General features: G+C 47.5%; 9 protein-coding genes across 9 annotated transcripts; 4 read left to right on the top strand and 5 right to left on the bottom strand.

Moving 5' to 3' along the window:
* Positions 1-1845: 1845 nt before the first annotated feature.
* On the top strand, positions 1846-3848 carry LTR84_001252 (uncharacterized protein; the record flags this gene model as incomplete). The annotated part of the gene is made up of 2 exons (XM_064844878.1): positions 1846-3493; positions 3565-3848. 2 exons carry the CDS (start codon positions 1846-1848, stop codon positions 3846-3848), a joined length of 1932 nt encoding a protein of 643 aa, XP_064712738.1.
* A 91-nt stretch (positions 3849-3939) lies between these two features.
* Positions 3940-5169, bottom strand: LTR84_001251 (uncharacterized protein; the record flags this gene model as incomplete). The annotated part of the gene is made up of 1 exon (XM_064844877.1): positions 3940-5169. The coding sequence occupies one exon, from the start codon at positions 5167-5169 to the stop codon at positions 3940-3942; it is 1230 nt and encodes a 409-aa protein (XP_064712737.1).
* Positions 5170-6890: 1721 nt separating this feature from the next.
* LTR84_001250 (uncharacterized protein) lies at positions 6891-8114 on the bottom strand (the record flags this gene model as incomplete). Its single annotated transcript, XM_064844876.1, has 3 exons — positions 6891-7285; positions 7335-8055; positions 8106-8114. 3 exons carry the CDS (start codon positions 8112-8114, stop codon positions 6891-6893), a joined length of 1125 nt encoding a protein of 374 aa, XP_064712736.1.
* A 1253-nt stretch (positions 8115-9367) lies between these two features.
* LTR84_001249 (uncharacterized protein) lies at positions 9368-11129 on the top strand (the record flags this gene model as incomplete). The annotated part of the gene is made up of 2 exons (XM_064844875.1): positions 9368-9568; positions 9621-11129. 2 exons carry the CDS (start codon positions 9368-9370, stop codon positions 11127-11129), a joined length of 1710 nt encoding a protein of 569 aa, XP_064712735.1.
* Positions 11130-11276: 147 nt separating this feature from the next.
* LTR84_001248 (uncharacterized protein) lies at positions 11277-12569 on the bottom strand (the record flags this gene model as incomplete). The annotated part of the gene is made up of 2 exons (XM_064844874.1): positions 11277-12105; positions 12181-12569. The coding sequence occupies 2 exons, from the start codon at positions 12567-12569 to the stop codon at positions 11277-11279; spliced, it is 1218 nt and encodes a 405-aa protein (XP_064712734.1).
* A 1164-nt stretch (positions 12570-13733) lies between these two features.
* On the bottom strand, positions 13734-15434 carry LTR84_001247 (uncharacterized protein; the record flags this gene model as incomplete). Its single annotated transcript, XM_064844873.1, has 3 exons — positions 13734-14725; positions 14767-14781; positions 15101-15434. The coding sequence occupies 3 exons, from the start codon at positions 15432-15434 to the stop codon at positions 13734-13736; spliced, it is 1341 nt and encodes a 446-aa protein (XP_064712733.1).
* Positions 15435-16281: 847 nt separating this feature from the next.
* LTR84_001246 (uncharacterized protein) lies at positions 16282-16851 on the top strand (the record flags this gene model as incomplete). The annotated part of the gene is made up of 1 exon (XM_064844872.1): positions 16282-16851. The coding sequence occupies one exon, from the start codon at positions 16282-16284 to the stop codon at positions 16849-16851; it is 570 nt and encodes a 189-aa protein (XP_064712732.1).
* Positions 16852-17224: 373 nt separating this feature from the next.
* LTR84_001245 (uncharacterized protein) lies at positions 17225-17938 on the bottom strand (the record flags this gene model as incomplete). The annotated part of the gene is made up of 1 exon (XM_064844871.1): positions 17225-17938. One exon carries the CDS (start codon positions 17936-17938, stop codon positions 17225-17227), a length of 714 nt encoding a protein of 237 aa, XP_064712731.1.
* Positions 17939-21738: 3800 nt separating this feature from the next.
* LTR84_001244 (uncharacterized protein) lies at positions 21739-22524 on the top strand (the record flags this gene model as incomplete). The annotated part of the gene is made up of 1 exon (XM_064844870.1): positions 21739-22524. The coding sequence occupies one exon, from the start codon at positions 21739-21741 to the stop codon at positions 22522-22524; it is 786 nt and encodes a 261-aa protein (XP_064712730.1).
* Between the last annotated feature and the right edge of the window lie 264 nt (positions 22525-22788).

Here is a 22788-nt window from a genome sequence, read left to right as displayed (position 1 = left end):
GGTCAAGTTTGCCGGTAGCGATACAAAAGTCTGATATTGTTATGGAAGGCCCAAAGACGGACATAATGTGATATTTAGGAGCCTTATATTATATTTAGGAGGACGGTCAATCCGGTATTGAGTTCTCAGACCGCACCAACTCACTAAGATTACAGACACTCCGCCCATTGTATGCACCTTTGAGCTAGCCACAATCCTGCAACTCATCTTACTGAAAACAGTTTATTTCAGCACCGGAGCCATTGCAGTTGTTCTTGATGGGTGCGTTTCGGCTGTACCGAATAAGACTTGCCCATTTGGGTGAGTGTGAAAGGGCCAAGTAGCACAGTGAGTGGATTTCGCTGCTTCCTGTGGGGTGGTTCACCCTCTGCTTTTACCGCCCACAGGACTTGAGCAGCTAAGCGGTGTCAGCGAAGGTAGATTCGAGTAGATAGCCAATGGCGCGTTCCATGGCAAAGGTATCTCGCCTCGAGCGGCGCCTAACAACTTCTAGACAAGGCTATTGGGCAGACGCTGCGGAAAACACTCCCTAGGCGAGATGGTTTACATAATATACGAGGTTTTGTTCAGGTTGCTGGTCAGAAGCCAGGCTCCGGATTAACCGAGTGGCCTTGGATTTAAGGTGGCTTGGCTGACGCAGCCGCTAAAGATTCAGCTTGACTTTTGCTGTTTGTTCTTATCTGTAGGTAGGCTACACTCACTGAATCAAAACTCCTAACTCGACTCCGTCTCTAAGTCGGCGTGCCCAGTGCATTCAATTCTCTGCTCAGGTTCAATTGGCGCCCTATTAAGTGCAATATTTAGTCAAAGCATCCTGTGATAGCGCTTAGGAAGCCCTCTTGCGTTTTATGCATGGGTCTTCTCATGAGCTGTCAGTTCTAGATATTTCGGCAATACAACGACTTCCCAGGTAATTCAAAGTTATGTGTTGAGTCTTGTTTCGAGATAGCGAATAGCCGGCCGATGTTCCTACAGTGCTTACGCGTCATGATTGTAAAAGAAATTCGACTTACCTTCTTGTAGCCTATTAAGTCATCAACCACTGGCCGGAGCAGATATCACTAAAAATGCTTAAATTAGTCATGTATCTCGTATCAAGCATGGCTAAACGATTTTCTAGTCTATATCGTGCAGTAGGCGTAGCTGAAAGCGACAAGGTTGTCTCTCGTGTTTCTGTCGCGACGGAAGCAGAGATACGTCCAAATAGATGTCAAAATTTTGAAATGGTCTGCCCCTAATCAATCGGAGATCTAGTCTAGCAGGCCCGTCCATCCTCATCCCCGCTAAGCCCTCGAATGGACAAATCAAGTTCACACGTTAAATCACCAGATGTCCTCGCTCACCCGCAGCCACGACGGCCAGTCCGACTACCTACCACAGCCATGATTAACTTCACGAGCACACCTATACGTGGCAGAGCCAATATTCCAGCCAGGTGATATCAATGGGCCTATCAACGTAGCCGCCATCGTCTAGTGGAAGCATGTTCTTCGTGTTTGTACGTCGGCACTCAGGCGTACTAGTCCCGACCCACTGATTTGCTTCCGCATTATGATAGGGCGGGCCAGGCAAGAAAGTGCTGCAGATCATGCCACATTCAGCCAGCCCTGAGGACCCCTTCCGTCTTGGACTTGCCATTCTCGGACCTCTGTACGAACGACCTCTGGAGCTCGTTTTCCCAAGGAGTCAGGACGCTGTTTTATTTACTATATGGTACTCGCCGTCTCTGTCGTTCTGCAAAGGGAAAAAAATCTATTCCACCGAATATTATTGCTGATCGAAGCCTCACAGATCTCGTGTGTTTCTCCCTCTTGTTCGAGTTCTATCCACTAAACGTGTAGGCAAATGGATCCTTCTTCAATCGAAGCCCCTCCAATGGAATCCAAAACTTGTGTTACCAAGGAACAGGATCTGGAGTGCGGACTGACTACCAATGCTCTCTTCGTCAACGATACAGTCCATACTCTGTCTTGGGAGAACCTTAGCGTTCATGTTGAGGATCGGAAGAGCAAAACGCCAAAAGCAATTTTGAGCTCGACCTTCGGCCATGTTGAGCCAGGAAAAGTTCTTGCACTCATGGGGCCCAGCGGATGTGGCAAGACTACTATGCTCAATGCTTTAGCTCATCGTCTTGTTTCCACCAAAATGAAATTGACTGGCACGATACATGTCAACGGTCAATCCACAACAGCTTCTAAGCTCAGTAATGTGGCAAGATACGTCGAGCAGGAAGATGCTCTAGTCGGAAGTTTGACTGTCAAAGAAACTGTGGATTTTGGAGCCCGTCTCGCCCTGTCTCAGTCTATTTCAAAGACTGAACGCAACCAGCGTGTTCACGATGCTCTTCAATCCTTCGGCATACTGGAGCAAGCGGACTCAGTCATCGGTACTCCCCTACGGAAAGGCATCTCAGGGGGGCAGAAGAAACGAGTTAGCGTTGCCAGTCAGCTTGTCACATCTCCGAAGATTCTGTTCCTAGATGAACCAACTTCGGGCCTTGACTCCGCAGCCTCTCGAGAAGTGATGTCTTACATCACTAGTCTCGCCAAAGAACTCAACTTAGTTGTTGTCATATCAATTCATCAACCCTCAACCACAACCTTTGAACTCCTCGATCAGATTATGCTTCTATCAGCTGGGAAGACTTGCTTCTTTGGTCCACGAGGTGACCTTGAATCATACTTTGACACAATCGGTTATCCAATCCCCCTCCACACGAACCCTGCTGAATTCTTACTCGATCTGGTCAATGTTGACTTCGCGAAAGACAGAAGTGCAGCTAAAGAACACCTTGAAAAAATTCACAACACTTGGGCTACTTCGAGCAAATCTCAAAATGTAAACCGGGAGGTGTTGTCACTCAGCCAAAACAATACAGGAACATTGCAAGTTGAGAATACAAGCAGGCCAAACATGGCCACTGTCACATGGACATTGCTTCACCGAGCATTCATCAAGTCCTACCGAGACATGATAGCATATCAGATTCGCATAGCCATGTATACAGCACTTGCTATTATGATGGGAACTGTCTGGTTGAGGCTTCCGTATGAACAGACGTCCATCCAGACGTGGATAAACGCCATATTCTTCAGTGGAGCTTTCATGTCATTCATGGCAGTGGCTTACATTCCTGCCTACGTGGAGGACTTGCAAATGTTTCGCAAAGAAAGAGCCAATGGGCTCTACGGCCCCTTTCCTTTCATGCTGGCAAACTTCCTTATCGGCATGCCCTATCTGTTTCTCATAACATTCTTGTTCAGTGTTATTGCTTATTGGCTAGCCAACTTTCGCCCGAGTGCGGGCGGCTTTTGGATGTTCACGTTATACCTATTCTTGGACCTGCTCGCCGCGGAAGGTCTTGTTATTCTTGTTACGAGCATCATGCCAATCTTTGTCGTAGCATTGGCTGTTACAGCATTCGCGAATGGTTTGTGGATGTGTGTCGGAGGCTTCCTTGTGCCCCCGGGGACTCTAAACGTCTTTTGGAAATGTAAGACCTTTTTCAATTATCACCCTTTACTTTCCTTCTCCAATTACCTCCGCTTACTTTAGCTCGAACAGATGTTTTCCATTACATTGACTATCAGGCCTGGGTCACGGAAGGCCTCATTATTAACCAATTCAAGACAACCATTTACGACTGCGCCCTTGGTAGTAATGGAAGCTATAACTGCATGTACCCGAGTGACTTGATGTCGGAGGGAAAGATCAGAGGTACTGTTGTTGTTGATGCATATAGGTACAGCAGCAACGACACCCATGGAAAATTAATTGGTATCATGGTGGGAATCATTGTTGCATATCGTGTGTTCGGCTTTGGTGTACTTGTACTCAAGAGATACTAAGCGCTTATAGGCGACTCGTGGAGTCCCTATGTAGCTTAAAATATTTATAATCTAAGACTTATGTGCCGAAACTTCGGAGAAATTCTAAACACTAAACTTCAAATAACAGAGTTGTGGAAGATAGTATCTTCCCAGAGGCTAGATCATCCCAGCCCTTCATGAAGCTGTTCATTCCGTCTCCAATCTTCAACGTTACGCCCGGTATAGCACCACCTTTCTTGAACACGTCCCAAGCACTATCCAGATCATTAAAGTAAGTAGTGGGTCCGATCACCTGGATTGCTCCGCTTCGTAATGCGATTGCGCTACACAAAGTGGCGCCCTTGTCGGGAAATGCTACAATGGTTTCGCGCATACCTTGGGAATTAGTAGGAGAGGTGCCAACCAGTAGACATCGGATAGATTCGACCCGACCATGAAGCTTGTTGGCCCAAGAAGCAGAAGCTATGCCCCGGGAACCGAAATCGATAATGACTACTTTACTCTTTGATCCGATGCTGGCCTCTCCAACAAGGGCGATAGGATCGTCAGAGTAGACGGCAACTTCGTCGTACCAACCAAACCCTTCCGTCAGTGATTTCGAGGCATCAGAACCCACTCCCACTAAGCGATGCGGCTGACAGTTCCTTGGTCTTAGAACTCTGCACTGCTGGGCGAATGCTGCAGCTGTCTTACTGGATGGTGCGAAGACTAACAGAATTGTGTCTTTGAGATCTGCATCGTCAACGCTCCAGGCGCCTAGTCCGTTGGGAGAAATAGGTGGATGGCCTTCCAAGTCCCAGGCCAACGCGAAGCGATTGATCAAGTAAGAAGTCTCAAAGAGCACCTTCATCGCCGCATCCCAGGCAAAATCGTTCGATGAGGACTCTGGATTATCACGGTAGATAAAATATCGGTTGTAGAGCTCTGAAAGATGTGCCCTGTGCTCCGTTGTTTCCATTATGTAGTTTGGCGAGTCGGACGCCTCTATTCGTTTGGTCACTGGCAGCGTCCCGATGGGAATGTAACCATAGATTTTGGTACCCTCTGGAACTAATGCAGTTGTGCTCTCGATTACGTGTCCGATGCCCCAGCAAGATATACGGCCGTATTTTTCAGGGTCGTTATACGGAGCCGGTGTCGTCGGTGGCAATGGATGGAAGTCCCACCATTTCACTAGATCTCCAAAACGAACGTAGGTAAAGTTGTTCGTCGTGAGGGAGAACAGAGTAGTTTGGACTCTAATAGATGACTCTGCTAATGGGAGAAGTGCCTCGGCTGGTAGTGTAACCAGATGGTGTTCTTTATAGTTGGACTTGTTGATTACTTGTATCTGAGCCATGTTTCGTGGAGAGAAACCTTGTACTGAAGGCTCAATAAAAAGGCGAGACTTTCTGAAGAATTGGGATTTACTGTAACTGCTGATTGCCAAAAAAGATCTTACAAGATAAAGTCTACTATATTCCAACTAATTTGACCTTGAAGAGGATATAAAGAAAGAGGCTTGTGCAGGAACAGATATAGAAGCCGATTAAGTATTCATCAGCTAGGATATATAGAAAACTACTAGACTCATTCATAATCCTGAGTCTCTACTCTACTAGCAATATAAGTCGTAATGTTAACGTTCGGTCCTAGTAGATGGCGAGGCTTCGTTATTCGGTCTTATAACTTCGCGAGGCTTATTAAAAGCTTGAATTACAAATCAATACCTTTGTAATAGTTGGGGTATACTAGACTCTCTGACTCTAGCTCCATTGCTCCTAATTCCCACGAGTGTACTTCTAGTATACTTGCCCTTCAATTCCTTCAATCCGAGGATCACGAGGTTACCCCGTAGTCTCGTACGAGAAGCTCCAAGATGTCCCTTATATCGAAAGTTTGCCGAGTACAAATATACGTCGATACACTGATTCTACTTAAATCCTATTAATTAATACAACTACTGGGGTTTTCGTCTAGAATGTTTAATAATCTAAGAAAGTTCTCGTGTGGGTAGTACCGTAGACTGATCTGAAGCTCGTTGTATCCGTATTCAAGGAGCTTCGCTTTAGATCATTTACCTCGATAATCATGTCTGAAATGTCAACATTTTCACTATCCGTGCCTGAGATTTAAAGTTTATGCGTTTCATTGAGAGAGCCACACTGGTTTACTAGCTCTCAACGTCGAATAGTATACACCTCGCCATGGTCCACCTCCTATGTCTCTCTAGAATAGTAGTTTCGTTCCGGCATAAGTAGACCCAGCGTTCCAGCACTGCTAACAATCTTTCTCAGCGAAACTTGGAGCCAGCGTCGCACCACAGGCATCACTTCTCCCTGAGCACCAGTATAGAAAACCCCCTAGTTAATAGAATTATAGTCTCGAAGCGTAAGGAACAAATTGATCTCGGACGCTTCTAGGCCATGAAGGAGCTGGCTATCATCGAAAGTTGAGTCTATACTGAGGATAGTCTCAAAGCAGTATCCAACCAGTCCCATTTCCGGTCTTAGTCAATCGAGCTAAGTCCTTAGTATTATTGGAATTGTAAGCGTTAAGAAAACCATTCTCCCCTTCGATACTTCTAGTCGCCCCAACTACACCCTCATCGCCAAGCAACACGCAAGGCAAAGCGCTATATACTGCGAAATTAGTATTAAGGTCTCTTACCCTTGAATAATCTTGTTTGCCACATATTCAAAACGGCCATAGACCGTCTACTCGCTAGCTGCCATCACAAAATACTGCATTGAACCTGCGGTCTTAGATCCTGCGAGACGTTCGCCATCTCGACAGTCTTCGCCGAAAGATTTTCAAAAACAGCGATCGCGACCACAGCACCGAAGATACCCGCTGTGCTTGTATTGAGTAACCCACGATATGGTAGCTTAGCACGAACCTTGGACAAACTTTCGAGGACGACCAAGGTTTTCCTGCTGCATTCGCCCGTTTATGATACGGGCTTCGACGGGAGTGATTCAAGCACGTTAATGTGCGTACATGATGCTGTAACTGCCCCAGTCTTGTTCACCTTCCGGACCGCTAATATTCCGCTTAGAGTCCTCATACTGACATGATAATTCAGCCAATGCTCTCCCAGAAGCCCCAGTCTACGTCTTGGAAGTCCAAATCAAACGGAACGGCGTTCTCGAATGTAGGAAACTCGGTCGACAAGTCCCTCACTATATTCGGCGACGGAGTAGTCGACTCCGCTGCTGCTTTTCCGGCAAGGCCAGCAACTTGAGCCTCCAACTTGATCACAAATTCGGGAGTTTGTGGGCAATTATTCGGGCTTGGCTTCATCTGGCGGGTCTTTGAAGCTGACAAGACGAGTTCGGCGGCATGCAAGCGTCGTCGATCCTCTGAAAGCTGGTAAAGACTCGTATTTGCATCGTATACACGAGCAAGTAGCTCCCACAATTGTTGAACCTTAGAAGGATCATCTTGTCGCGAGGCTTCGATCAGGATGCATACGACTAGTCACTGTTAGACGTAACTAAGATAATCGGCTTATGAGAAACTTACGCGAATGCCATGGAAACATCCCCTTGACCCACCACTGAAATGGTCGAATGATAGGATGTGAGTGACTTGCGATGTTATACTCGAGGGATCGCATCGAAGCTGTCACAAGCTTCTCTCGACGCTCAAGACTCATCTGCTCATTCGGCAGGAGAGTGTACAATGTCCGAAGCTGGAGCATGCAAATCAGACTTCGAGCAGACAATTGTAGCAACACTTCGACTGGCTTGATCGGATCGCAGAACTGCAGAAATTTTGTGTTGAGGCCTTCTTCGAGCTGCTCGATCAACATCTCCTTGGACACTTCTGGCAACGATTCTTTGGATTGCCACGATAGCTCAAATCGACCTTGAATAGATTTGAAGAATGCCCGTTGACGCTGAATGACCCAGTATGTGTAAAGGCAGTATGACATGCTAGTCAGGCCCTGTCTTTCGCGCGGAGCTTCCCCCATGTCTGGGTAAAGGTCGTCATCTTCGATGTTCAACGGCAGCTTTGCATCCCAGTCCGCCATTAAGGTCAGAGATGTGACTCCAGTCATAACCGCCAGACCAAGGTCAAAGTGCTGTAATTGCCACCAAAGGCGACGCCGCTCCTCTGTGGATGCAGGAGAGAGACCAAGAAACGTACCGTCGCGGTGGATGCCGAGCTTTTCGGAGTTGCGGAGTATCAGGCCCATGAGTGACCACATGCTTGCGGTGCTCAGTCGTCCAGCCCCAGCCATCTGGATGTTTGTTAGCAGATAAAGGAATCTCATGAAAGACGCATATTTACAATATACATGGCCAAAGCCTTCAGAACAACAATATCGGTGATGCAAAAGAGGTTTGTGCGCGTTACTGCTGCCTCGCACGAGTTTTGGAGACTGAGAAGCAAGTCTGATCGTCTCTGGTCGAGTTGAAGAGCACACTCTTCTTCAGAGAGACTGACGACGCTGAGGAGGTATAGCGCAAACAAAAAGGCATACTCGGCGTCGGTCAGAGGCTTCCCTGCGATGGACCTCGACTTCATGTCCTCCAGAGTCCAGCGAAAGGAAATTCGAATCAGCGGCTCGACTCTTTCGTAGAAAATACCCCATAGGATGCTCGCATGCTGCGGTGTTGGCAGTTTTGAGGTGAAATTAATGGAACTCGTGATGGAGAACATATTCGCAAAAGCCCCAGGATTATTTTGGATTAGGAAGGGGTTTCCAAGTTTGTGCTGACGCCCAGGCGCATCTTGTTGTGTATCGTCCTGCCAACTGGCCCAAGCCCGCCTGCAGTCGGTCAATGTCCGTGACTCAGGCTCGGGGGAAGGAGATACCCACGATTCCAAGTAAAAGGACTGCCCTCCCTCTTCGACAAGCACTGCGTCGCCACCTTGGGCACGACTAGTCACTGTCCCCTCTCCTCCATGCTGCAGTCCGAGAAACCCTACCAGCCTGGATGCTTGCTTATCATTTGATACCCCTACCCTGATGTCTGACCGCTCATCCATCAACAACGTGTTCGAGTCTCCACCAAGTCTTCTGATCTCCGATTCCAGTCGCTGAATCCTATCTGCCGCAGAGACCTGGGGATAACTGCAGTGATCTTTTTTGCGACGTTTGCAACTGGAGCAGGCCGGTTCAAGTCTATCGCAGCGCACCTTCCTCTTTGCGCAAGGTATACACGCTAAATTCTTCATCGCGTTTGCCGTTGGAGCGTGTCACTAAGATGGCTGCAAAGAGAAGGAGAGGAAGGAGTGACGTAGTTGAATATATCGGTAGTTCGGCCGAACTGCCATACTCGGATGGAGAGCAGGGCGCTAGTCCGAATCACCAAAAGCTCGGGCGCGAACCCGAGTTCCATCCCAACCACGACCTTCCCGGACCCTTGCTCGATGTAGGAGAAGATTTAATATCAAAGAGGACTAAAGATCGAAATCTCGCTCTACAATTGCAGAGATCATGACGCATTCGATAGGTCCATCTGGATCGAGCGGTCTGGATATAAGAATAGCAATGCCTGGATCAATCCGCCAAATGTCTCGCAAACAAACCGTCCAACACCCACAATATGGACAGCAAGGTAATCACAGATGAGATGACTCCCGAACAAGAGAATGAGTCGCGAATGGAGACAGTGTGCGGGATCTCTTCCTGGAAAGAGACACAGCAACGACCAAACAACACCGTGACCACGGAAGAATATCCTCCGAAGAAAGTCATCTTGCCTGCCATGGCTGCAATCTATCTGGCTGTCTTCCTCGTTGCCTTGGTTTGACTCTGCCCTGCACCATCTCTGGGCGTTGCTAACTACTTGATCACAGGACAGAACCATAATCGGCACTGCGATCCCTGTCATCACCAACCAGTTCAACAGTTTCGGAGATGTCGCCTGGTATGAAGCCGGTTTCCTCCTTCCCTTTTGCGCATTGCAATTATCCTTCGGACGAGTTTACAAATACTATTCCACGAAATGGATACTCGTGGCTTTGGTTGCAATCTTTGAGATAGGATCTGTGGTATGCGCTGCTGCCCCTACCTCCAATGCCCTCATCGTCGGCCGAGTCGTTAGTGGCATCGGCGCTGCGGGAATTGCCTCCGGTTCCTTCATGCTCATCACACTTTTGTTGCCTTTGCAAAAGCGACCGAAATACGCCGGCGGGCTAGGAGCTGTCTTTGGCGTGGCCTCCATCCTTGGGCCAATAGCAGGGGGAAACCTCACCCAAGTATCGTGGCGGTGGTGCTTCTGGATCAATGCGGCCATCGGCGGAGTCTCCTTGCTCCTACTCCTTCTCGTTCCTGATCGAGCACCACCGGTCAAGCCTGCGACGACCTGGTGGGGTAAAATCAGGCAACTGGATCCTCTCGGCTTTGTGTTGATCTCGTCAACTACCACCTGTCTGTTGTTTGCTCTCCAATGGGGTGGTGTTCAATATGCCTGGAATGATGGTCGGATCATTGCCTTGTTCGTCATCTCTGGTGTACTCGTTATCATTTTCATCGCTGCCCAAGCTTGGATGAAAAACGATGCCACGGTTCCTTGGAAGGTTATCTCCCAACGAAGTATACTTGCTAGTTGCTTTGCGCAAGCGGGCATCGGTCCGGTGCTTGTCGGCTATGCCTTCTACCTGCCCATCTGGTTCCAGGTCATTCAGGGAGAGTCACCGCAAAGCTCAGGACTGTCGTTACTGCCTCTTCTTCTCAGCAATGTCATCGCCGTTATGGTCGTTGGACTTGCCACGAGCAAGCTTGGGTACTACACACCATTCATGATCGTCGGTGGTGTCGTTGTCATCCTCGGCTCGGCTCTCATAACCACTTGGACGGTGAATGTCGGCGCAGGGAAGTGGATATCTTACCAGGTATGTCAGGTTTGCTGTTCTTGTGAACGTACACTGATTCTCACGAAGATCGTCACCGGCTTTGGACTGGGCCTTGTCCTTCAAGGTCCGAATGTTTCTGCTCAGACTGTCTTACCAGACAGCGAGGTCTCGATTGGTTTATCACTGTTGAACTTCATCAGCCTTCTGGGGGGCTCCATTTTCGTCACAGTGTCTCAGACACTGATGCAAAACAAACTCCAACAGGGACTGAAGGACATCCTACCTGGAGTCGACATCCAGAACGTCACGAATAGCGGTACCATATGGCTGAGAACTGCTGTGCCCTCGGATAAGCTTCTGGCGGTACTCAGACTATACAACGACTCAATCCGGGCTATCTGGTATCTATACGTTGGTCTTGCATGTTTGATTCTTCTTTCGTCGCTAGGTCTTGAGTGGAAAAACGTCAAGAGCCAGGAGCACAAACAAAAGGCGGGAGATGATCCTTAGTAATACCAAGCGTTGGAATTCCGTTCGCAAGATCTATTATGCTAACTTTTCTTGACATCCAAAGGGCAAGGTAGCTCGGCCAAGCAAGTGTTTTCCTGGCAAACGTGCACTATTATGTAATATTATTTCAAGTAAAACTCATGCAGCTTAAAGACCATTTCTTCCAAAGAACCTGAACATCTCTTCATATCCCCCCGTGGCGTTACGATGTAATGTGAATCCGTGAGCAGTTTTAGGTTGAATATGTACCTCAACAACGGGATTGTTTGGATAAATTGTCTCCCTAATTTGAGTCAAGTTGTATGCTTCCTTACAATCGCCATTGCAGACTGGCGCATCGAACTCGGCAAGAAAGAATTGAAGCGGCTTGGTGTAATTATGTGCAGTAAGTCCTAGGAGGGCGATAGCCGAGCGTCCCTCGCCGACTGTACTAGGCTGCTTAATCTTCCAACCGTAGTCGAGTATCTTCGGATCGAAATCTCCACCACCGAAGAATGAGTTGTGCAAGTTGTACTTAGCACCAGGGCAGATGTATCCGGATCCTAGATGACCAAACTCTTCTGGGAAGGCTTCGCTTGCCAGCTGGTATCCTCGAACTCCCAATTGATATTGTGGGCCGTGCGGATTGATAATAAAACCTGTTAGAATAGATCCATCGGTAAGGTCAGGGTATTTAGCAAGAAGCCCCGAAGTGAGGATGGAACCGTAAGAGTGCCCGACATGGACAAATTTAGTGAAATCTGGCAGCACTGTATCAATCTGGCGCGCGGCAAGTCTCGATATATCGCCAGAGCGAGCCATCTCTGTCACCCCTCGGAGGATTTCGAGTTCAACGGGAGCTTGTACAATGTCATATGCATCGGGCTTGTCAGAGCCACCAACACTGAGCCGATCATATGTGAAAATGGAATAGCCTGCGTTCGTAGCTGCTCTGATATAGTTGTAGTTTTCTGGCTCAACTTCAGCGTCCCAGTATCTATGAGGAACTATGTTAAAAATTCCAATCCGCGGTGCATGACGCACAAACCTGGTCGTTAGGACGAGAACTTACCTCTTATCAAAGCTATTACCATGGGTTGCAATCTGGAGAATATCACTTTTGCCGCCAGAGGATGGTATGCATAACTGAGCCGCTATGTTGAAAGCGGTGTTCACGGATATGGTCCCTTTGATACGTTCCGTTGCGTTTGCAGAGGACCATGTATCGCCGTCCCATGCATAGGTAACAGCATCGAAACTGCTATCCACTCGAGGACCTTCGAGTATAAGATTTGTCGCATTGACTGGGACCACAAGGCTGAACTTCGTACACTTTGTTCCGTTCTCTGTGGTCCAGCTTGTGGACGACCTTTCGGTGGATGATCGAGCAGTGGGAGTTGCACGTGTCGCGATGCCGCAAAGACCCAACGAAATGAGGAGTTGAGAGGCACTGAGCTTCATGGTGATGGGCACTGAGGAGTTTTTGATGATAGATTCAGTACAATCAGGACAAGCTGTGGAGGCTGCGGATGTATTTTAGTATTACAATCGAGCTTTTCGAACGGCGTTATGGCATTTATATCGAAGAACGGAGCCAATTTTAATGACCCATTACGCAAACTCCTCAGCCACATCTTACTTTCCAGACATACGCTTCTGTGTAAAGTATGCGAATACGAAAATCAACACCTTTTCTCTACTGAAATCGTATTCCCTAACAGAAATTAGCAGAACACTACGTCATTAGGGACCGTGCCTATCGGACGTAGTGGTTAAGCGGAAACGGATTCGGGCTTACGCATACGAGAGGACCAACCTGCTCGGCCAGCACTTTGAGACGGTGCAACAACTTCCTAGGTACTTTCCAATCAAAGACTGCCTCCGGTTGAGCTCAATGTGATTTCTCATGACGTAGGTATTGGGCTTTAAAATTTTCCGCACCTATAGGAAGAGAATTATTAATCTTTCCGCGCTCATAACAGCAGGATACGATAGCTTGTTCCTGATGACGATACTTCACTGCGTATTCTTTCGTACCAGAATACTATTAACCCTTAGATCTCTGTTACGATTAGATTGTTCCGCATTTCCTACTTTTAGATCTGAGACCACTGCGGATCTCCTACTCCGACTCGGCACCGATTTCGGCATCCTGGTTCCCGAAACCTTTGCTTCCTTTGCTTGAAGGCGTATGAACCCTAGTGGTAGACGAGGCTCATTATAGGCTGAAGGCACATTTGAGGCGTGACACTTCTTACCGGAAAGATCGAAGTTATTTCACACCAAAGTATTCAGCTTCCTAAAGATTGTTTCCATAACTTCAGAACAAACACACTCTCGGAAGCCGTAAATCCAGGTGTTTATATGCCGTGGCTTTAGCATGGACTCAACATCTGCATAACTATACTCAGTGTATATGCCAATCTATGTGACTGAAAGTTTAAATTAGGTGCGATATAGCTCTCGTCGCGGAAGGACCGTTATACGATACTGAGCTTCGATGAGACATTAGACATAGCATGAGTGTGGGTGACAGAGGAATTGGGGCTTCGCATAGAGTGTTCAACCGGGTTCAATTTTTTGAGGCTGGATGTATTGCATCCTGCGAAAATGACTGGTTCGAACTTATTCCCCTGTATATCCCGCAGCAGCAACACCAATAGCTTCGAATAACTTCCGAAACAGCCCACACCCACCATCTAGAGATCCGGCATGTACTATTTTCCTCAGATCTCCTGTTCCATCGCCATAAATTCCGACCCCAGGGCCGAGTACTGCAACATCAGGCACCTCATTCCATCCTGGCCCACGATTGGGGTTCTTAGCAAATGCTGCCCAGGCCGATTGCATACTCTGACTCAAGCGCTCCTCATCTTCCGTGGAGTCTTGTTTTGGATAAGTACCAAAGACAAGGTCAATCTCGGCTCCATGGTATGCCTTCAAATTAGGAAGCACTTGTGTATTGGCAAAGCTTGCATTGAAGAAGTACCGCCACGTTTGAAATCCCGCTGCCTGGGAGTCATTCGCAACAATGGCCGCAGGGCAATGGAACGCATAGTCGGTGAAAAAGTTGGCAATTGAATCAGGATCATTCGCAGTGTATACTGCAAGCACACTCTGTATCATTTGTTGTGGCACCCAGTTCTCAATAAATGCTGTGACGTTGGTCTCCCCAACGGTGAGGATTGTTGCTTCATTCCCATTTGTTCCTGTTAGAATTGGAACATTAGCAACTGAGCGATTCACCCGTGCTGCTTCCGAATACCGTGGCGACGTGACATTGTCATTTACTGCCGGCCACGGCAACGCCATGTGCTCAATGGTAGACTTCAGAGCACTCGCAGGAATTGAACGTAGGCATGTAAGGTTGCTTGCATAAGATGTGCAATTCAATATTGCAGACAAGGCCAACCAGCTCGTCGGTTCATTCGTCGGATTGATGTTGAAAGATGCTTGACCGGACTGCATGATTCCGGCACGGAACGGTGGATTGTTTGGAAATGCCGTCAGCAAGGTGTCGACAGATCCGGCACCAGCTGATTCACCAAAAATCGTCACTTTCTCAGGATCACCATTAAAAGCCTCGATATTTCGTTGAACCCAGGCGAGTGCGAAGCCTATCCGATTAGCACGAGAAAAGCATGGGTTAGAGACCTACGTTGGTCAAGAAATCCTAGATTTCGTTCAGCGAGTGGAAGCTCCGGTGAGTTTGGAAAGCCAAACACTTCCGATGTCAGCTAAACTCGACACAAGTCAACATGCTCACCATTTGTCCGATAGTTCAAACTAACAATGATGACATCCTGGTGCCCTGCAAAGGATGCCCCATCGTAATTAGATATTGAATTGGAACCATGTTCCTTAGAGCCACCCTGTCGCCGTGAGAAAGGTTTTTCTGAAATGCTTGCAACATACATAAATCCAAACCATAACAGTCTTCTTGTTTGTTTTTGTCCTCGGCACCCAAACATTCACATTCAAGCAATCCTCACTCTCGCCCGCGGGTGGAGGGGGAGTATTTTCCAGGTAAATGGTGAGATTGCGGCTCTCTTCAGGGTAGTTGAATTGTTGGATGCAGGCAGGACCAAACTGAGTAGCTTCATATGGCCATGGCCATGACGTCGGGGACGCTGGCGGCGCAAAACGAGTGGGAGAAGCAGCAAACGGGATGCCCAGGAATTTATCTACAATCACCTTCGAGCCAATGAGAGACGTCGCTATACCTATGACGACTCCCGAATCAATTGTAGCCGTTGGAGCCGTCAAGGTCGTCGAGGCGATAATTTCAGCACCGAATAGAGCGGCAAGAAAAAGGTGGGAAAGCATTGCGAACAAATTGGAAACAACGGTTCGAAAACCTCGAATATGGCCGCAAGTGCTTTGAGCTCACCTCTCATTTTATATGTATTCTTGTTTTTCACGGTTAAGTCTGTTTGTTCAATTGCCATGACCAGGCCCAGCATTACGGCTATGCAATCACACAGCCGTTTGAATCCCTGAGATCCCAATAAACGTCCTGAAGGTTGATTGCAAAGTCAAGTTACATTGCCGAACCGATGAGGGTAATAATCCGGCCCAGGAACTAGCAACAAGCTTATGTACGGCCCGAAGCCCTCCAGCGATGACATAGTGCTCCTTTCCCTTCTCCCTCGAAGGATATGCCAAGCAGCCAAGACTCTGCTGTGTGGCGTCAAGCTGAAAAAAGGTGCCTAGGCATCGTGCGTTGATCGACGGGCGACTTGCAAACCTAGACTCCTCAAAGCAGATTAACTATGGTTTATACAAAGGAACAATTAGAAATCTATTTCGATCGCATTGATTATCACAAATCACGCCATGCAGCCGATCCATATACATTTCTCAGAGCCCTTCAGAAGCATCAGCTGAATTCAGTTCCATTCGAATCGCTTTCCTTACATTACTCACCCAATAAGATAATCTCCTTGGAGCCCGTCGATTTGTTTCAAAAGATCGTTTTAAACAAGAGGGGAGGTTACTGTTTGGAAAACAATCGGTTCTTTGCAGATATCCTTCGAAGTCTTGGTTTCTCGGTGTTCCATATTGTTTGTCGAATTACCAGTGCGACAAGAGGAATTTTGGACGGAAGCTGGCGAGCAATGTATGAATCAAGAATACTCGAGCGTCATGTAACTAATAGAAACTCAGGAGTCACATGGCAAATATTGTCTCGATCGGTGATACGAGATATCTTGTAGATGTTGGTTATGGAGCGGACGGGCCATCACAGCCTTTGCCATTGGTATCTGGAACGTCGCGGGGGGGACTGCCGGGCCAAGACATATCACTTCGGCATGAGTGCTTGTCGCAGCATCAAGATCCTGTTCAAAGAGTGTGGATCTATGCGACACGCAAGGATTTTGGATCTTGGAATGATGTTTACCATTTTGCAGAAACGGAGTTTTTTCCTGCTGACTTTGACGTGCTAAATTACTATAACATGAACCTCAGCTCTTTTGCCAAGACTATCGTTGTTCAGAGATTTTTGCTCGAAGAAGATACGGCAGAGGAAAACCCTTGCGGATTCTTGCTTTTAATTCGAGATCAGCTGTTTCTCAGGAAGGATGGTGGTCAAGAGACACTAGAAATCTTCAGAACCGAGGATCAACGACTAAGAGCATTTCAACAATACTTCAACATTGTCCTCACTCAGGAACAAGCTGAGGCGATTCGTGGTGCCCCATCTGAGCTAAAAGAAAGAATTCAGACGGAAGGCGAAGGATGAGCGGGAAACGAAGTGAAAAGCAACGCTCTGTAAGAATGACACGCCCACGGACTATATGCAGACTCACCTGGTGCTTGTTGTCTCCATAGACAGTCCCAAAGAAATTTTGTATTTTAACTATACAAACAACTCTACCAGTGTATCTATCTCTTTAAAACTAGCTGAATAAAGACACGACAACCTTTATCTATTCTGCATCCTTCTGGGTGATCAAGTGGTGAACGATAATCGAACTCGACCTCCTGTGAAGACCAAACTCCCCTGTCCGCCACAACTCCACTTCTTGATTCGTTCCCGATCTACCATCTTGTAATTCTCCAGTCTCGTACTTAGTCAGACTCCAACGATTCGAATCATTCTTCCAAGTCAAAGATCAGTCGCTGTTGCTGTTGATGTTGTTGTCGTTGTGGGCTGGTGAAGAAAATCTCAGGTATGGATTACGATGTTTGTAGCTCAACACAGGCTGTGTTTCAATACCATCCATCCCAAACGCTCTTCTCGGCCTGATAAATGTGGGGAAGTAGTATAGTAAGATAACCATAACACACACCATGAGAATGCCGTCGAAGACAAAGAGCGGCCACTCATGGGAAAGCAGGTATCCATCACGGCCTCCGGCAGTCTCGACAACTCGAAACAGATTTCGCACCATGATCACACCGCTGACAACATATAGAACCATGATCATCACTTCCCATTGGATCTCAGGGCGATTCGATGCATCAGTGCGTTCTTTGCGGATGCGCATGTGGAAAATGGTGGCAACAAAAACGAACAAGCCAAAGAGGAATATCTGTAAGCCGAGACCGGCAAGGATGATATATCTTCCTGTTCTGACACTGGTTAGGTTAGCCCCAGACATGATGGCAGCACCGCCTAACTGAACACAGAAACAGATGACATCTCCTGTAACAAATATCTTGGTCAATAAGGAAGGTCGAATAGGAGACAGATGAGCAGCCTGCACCGCAATTATGGTACGGCCAAGGATCATGTAGATGGTTGCAGCGAAGACTGAAGGCGCGACGAGTAGCAGGATTTTTTGAACGATCTCTGTGTTGCTATCACATGGGCTATTATGACCCATGATTCGTATAGCGTAGCCACCGACTTCCACTACGTGATATAATAAACCCGATCAGCGATTAATCCCACATTCACAACAAGCGTGATGCAACGTACTGACTCCAGCGAGGACGAAAGCTGCCATGAACCACTGTTTATCTTTGAAGATTCGGAAGGTATGAGCCAAGCTCACAAACCCAAATAAAAGGATGAATACGACCGAGCCTGCAACGGAAGGCAGATACTCGTACGGGCTCGGTTCGTTATTGGGACACGATATTTTCGACATGTTGATCGACTCGGATGAATTTTGGTTGTTGAATGAATGCTTCAAAAAGGTAAACAGCAATAGTGACAATTTGAATTGTAAAGCTTCAAAGTTGCACGAAGTTCGTGGGATTCAATGATGTGGAATTGTAAACTTTGTGACTACACTCGACCTTTAAGTAGGTTCCAGCAATCACAAAACCTGGACTCCCAAAACGAATACTATCACCCTACACGACAGCTCGCAAAAGAATCTATCAATGGACTTTGCGAGCGGCTCTGTACCGTGGTCGTGGTCATGATGGCCGATTTTGCGAGCCAGCCTACCGCCGCGACAGTGGCAGTGCTAAAACATGCATCAGAACGCCATAGATTGCATTGACCCTGAGTGCTAAATGCTGATTCAAAACCACAGCTAGAATTTTTTCTGGCAATTTGATCATGATGAGGCTAATATGTGAAATGTGGTGCTCGCAAAACTCTTCCCCAAAATGGACTGGGCTAACATTGAGCCTGGCGCTAATTAGGTACAAAGGGGCAATGAAATATTTTGTACCTGAACAAGTATCCACCTAGCAGGTCCAAAAGCCCCTTTCATGGGACCCTTCTGCATCCGTTTGGCCAAAATCATGTTGCGACAGTAGGTCCCTGATAAGTTGAAGACGCGTTGATACCGATCGCCTGCGCCTGAAGGCTGCGTCGTTCCTGCCAAGGTGCCAAGGCAGAACATCATCTAAATGCCAGCGGCGTTTCAAACAAACGTGCCGGGGTCTCCATTCCCAGGCAGCAGGATATGCATTGGGGGCCAGGTCTAATTAGGATATCTAAGGTTCTTGAGTAATATCGTTCTCATCGAACACTGCGAAATCTTCATATCTTAGTCTCGAGATTAGATGTACTTCCTACACCAGTCGCAGACATTTTTAGTTTACCTTCCTGAGACAACGCTGTTGGTGTTTCACGTGGAGACCGGTGACACAAGAATATTGAAAGCTTTACGCACAACGCGCTTACGAAGACTGGCTGGCTATCTTGGCAACGAAGTATTCGCAAGGCTGAATGTTGTTGATCTTCATGCGCGCATTCCTACGGCAAATTCTCACACCTGGACAACATCCCATATCAACTCTTTGATCACACACTTTTTCCCGGATGAGCAAGATCGCGCTCGAACTTACTCACAGAAGAATAATACTATCCTACCCAGACCATGGTCAACCGGGGGCGTTCCAAGGGGTGTCACAACTGCAAACGGCGAAGGGTAAAGTGCGATGAAACCAAGCCAAACTGCCAGAGGTGCGCGAGAGTCAAGGTTGAATGTGAAGGGTATGAGCCAAGGAAGACCATCAAAATCCAGTTTAAGGACCAGACTCTGGCGATGACTCGACGCCCATGTCCAAAAACAAGACAGAATTCCAAGCTTGCTCATCTGCATCAGTGCCAAGATCATATTTCTAAGATTTTGAGTAGCCTTCCTCCAGATGAAGAGAGCCTTGCGTGTGGATTTTTCCTCAACAGCTTTATAACGACTGGCCAGAATGCTGAGTCAAGCCGAGGCCTATTCGAGAACATCATGCCAGCTCTCACCGCAGCTCAGGCAGAGTCGCCAGTATTCTTGGCATTCTCTGCCGTGGCAACGCAGATGTACAGCCAGTGGCATCGTGGTACACTCAAGTCAAGCCGACTGCCCAAGGTCCGATTGATACAGGCATTGAAGCGACTCCAAGGGGCTTTGCTAGACCCTGTTGAAAGCAAGCGTCATGAGACTCTCGTGGCCACTCTACTTCTGCAATTTCAAGACAATGTCACCTCTATCCACCGCTTGCAGAGGGGCTCGCGGACGCATCTTAATGGTGCTCTGGCGCTGATCAGACATCAAAGCCGAGAAAATCCTGAGGCTGTCAGCGACAAGTATATACTTCTCCGGATTATCAATGTGGAAGTTTCTTTAGCGATACGCGAGGGTCGATCCGTGGCAGCGGATCTGCACCATTGGTGCGACTGGAACAACATGCATCGGACTGAAAGCTCAGACCTGGACAGAATTGGAATCACCGTGGCTGATTTGCAGCGTATTTTTACCCAGACATGGGATCATCACTCCCAATGTACCAAGTCTCTTTGCCCGCATTTCGATATAATTGTCGAGCTTTGTGGTCAAGCCAAGCGAGCAGAAGAGGAACTTAAATCGTGGGCGTCAAGAGTACCCATTTCCTGGACGCCTTCGAAGTTCGATCTAGGGTGCATTCGAGGAAGTAACCTGCCAATCCAGACATATTCGGGGAGATGTGACATATATCCTTCAATTCAGATCGCGTCTCTCTGGAATGCATTACGATCCTACCGTCTGGTGATCTTGAATATTCAGTTAGCGTGTGGGACGATTCAGGAAGTATCTGGGCTGGCTGGATCATTGCTTTTCATCTCCCAAAACGCCGATAAGACCAGCATCCAAAGCAACATCCAGGAGTGTCTCGATTCAATCTGTGCAACTGTACCTTACTACCTTGGAAACCGCATAAGAATGTGCAGCTTAGAAGATTTCTCGGATAAGACGCTTGATTTTCCAGCTTACCATTTGCTGCAGCGGAAAGATCCTGCTCTAGCTGATGTGACAGGCAATTGCACTATCATGTCAGGCATGACCCATGACCGACATACACTTACCCAGGGTCCTTGGCATATCATTAACTTCCTGAGTAGAATACTGAGCTTGTGTTCGGGACCAATTGGTGCGTTGCTAACGACTGCGATGCGGAAACAACAACTAGCGTGGATTCAGGGGCAATTCCTTCGATGTGTGACCATTCTTGGTCTCGACCACAATAAGTTTGATCATGGAGACCCATTGGCCGACAAGCATTGTACATTACTCTCGGACAACCTCAATGCCACGCTTGGTCGTTGATGATCGGGTCATTAGTTGAATAGAGTAAGCATACATTTTCTGAGACCACTAAAGTACCAGGCTAAAGACCTGCGATCATCATTCGACTGAAGCTCAAATGAGCATTTATCTAGAGCAGAACAAGCCTACGTGTTTTCGAGCCACTTATTGTGTGTGGTAGTTACAGCCAAAGGAAACGCCGGGACGATCCAAGTCAACAACGCCCAATCGGCGCTCGCTGAGATCCCGTGACTTTCCCGAGGCAAATAGTTTACAACTGTGGCTATCGGTTGTTGCCTTTCCGAGGACTCCAATGGAACGTCCATACCGACCTTTGATGTGCACGCCTTTACATGGCTCCATATGGCAAAGAAGCTAAATTTCGCTATTTCAGTTGTCTCATAAACTCTGCGCGACGCAATGACCTATCTATGACACCAAAGATGGGGGATCATTGCGAGATAGCGCTTTAATCCAAGCCGCAAAAGTCATCTCAGAATATTGCTCCGACAAGGGTTGGACAGATAGCAGAGCTAGATAAATGTGCAGCTGTTTTAAACCGGTACAGACCAGATCTGAAATCCTATGAAGAACTATACAAGCATCATCATGCCAATCCAGAGCTTTCTAAACAGGAAAATGATACTGTTGCTCTTATAACGAAGCACATGAGAGCCCTTTCAGGAAATTTCGATATTCGCACACACATTGATGGCCATGGACAAATCGCCGTCTTCCACAATGGTCCCGGTAGCACCATTATGCTCCGGGCCGACATCGATGGTATGCCAGTCCAGGAAAAGACGAATTTGCCGTTCGCCAGCAATAAGACTATGGCCGACACCGGTGGAATCATCAAACCAGTCATGCATGCATGTGGTCATGATTTCCATATTACTTCTCTTCTAGCGGCCGCAGAAACGTTGGTGACTGCACGAACAGCTTGGTCAGGGACTATTGTGTTTCTGTTTCAACCAGGAGAAGAACGTGCTGCAGGAGCTCAGTACATGGTCAATGATGGTCTCTACAATAAGCATGGATGTCCGATCCCCGATGTGGTCCTCAGTCAACATGTGTTCCCTCTCAAGGCAGGCCACACGGTAACCAGGTCAGGGCCATTCATGTCTGCTGCAGACAGTTTTAAGATTACCGTTTATGGTAGTAGTGGACATGGATCCCTCCCACAGATGACTGTCGACCCTGTTGTCCTCGCAAGTCATATCGTTGTCCGGCTACAAACTATAATTTCAAGAGAAGTCCCACCCAATGAGATTGCTGTTCTTACCGTGGGCGCTATCGAAGGTGGGAATACTGAGAATATAATCGCAGATCATGCTATTCTCAAGGTCAATATTCGATCTTCCAGTCAGAAATGGAGGGCCAAGCTACTTACGGCTCTGGAAAGAATCGTTAAAGCCGAATATTTGGCACCAATTCTCCCCAGCAGCCGTTGATTGAACCAACTACTTCTTATCCATTGACTGACAACGATGTTGAGGCTACAGGCAAGGTCAGTGATGCTTTCAATGCATATTTTGGCGAAAAGCACGACCCTGCATTCAAGGACACCCTCTGGAGTGAAGATTTTGGTATTCTCGGGTTTTGTGTAAATTGTCCCCACTGCTTTTGGTTCTTTAGTGGGCATGACGCGCAGACCGTTGACGAGTTGGTACAGAAAGATGAAGCACACAAGATTCCAACCAATTATAGTGCTTTAT

This window comes from Exophiala bonariae (assembly GCF_035927105.1).
Source record: "Exophiala bonariae strain CCFEE 5792 chromosome Unknown scaffold_1, whole genome shotgun sequence".
In the NCBI taxonomy this organism is placed as follows: Eukaryota; Fungi; Ascomycota; class Eurotiomycetes; order Chaetothyriales; family Herpotrichiellaceae; genus Exophiala; species Exophiala bonariae.
The sequence above is the reverse complement of the archived record's forward strand: the minus strand, read 5'-3'. Positions and strand labels throughout refer to the sequence as shown.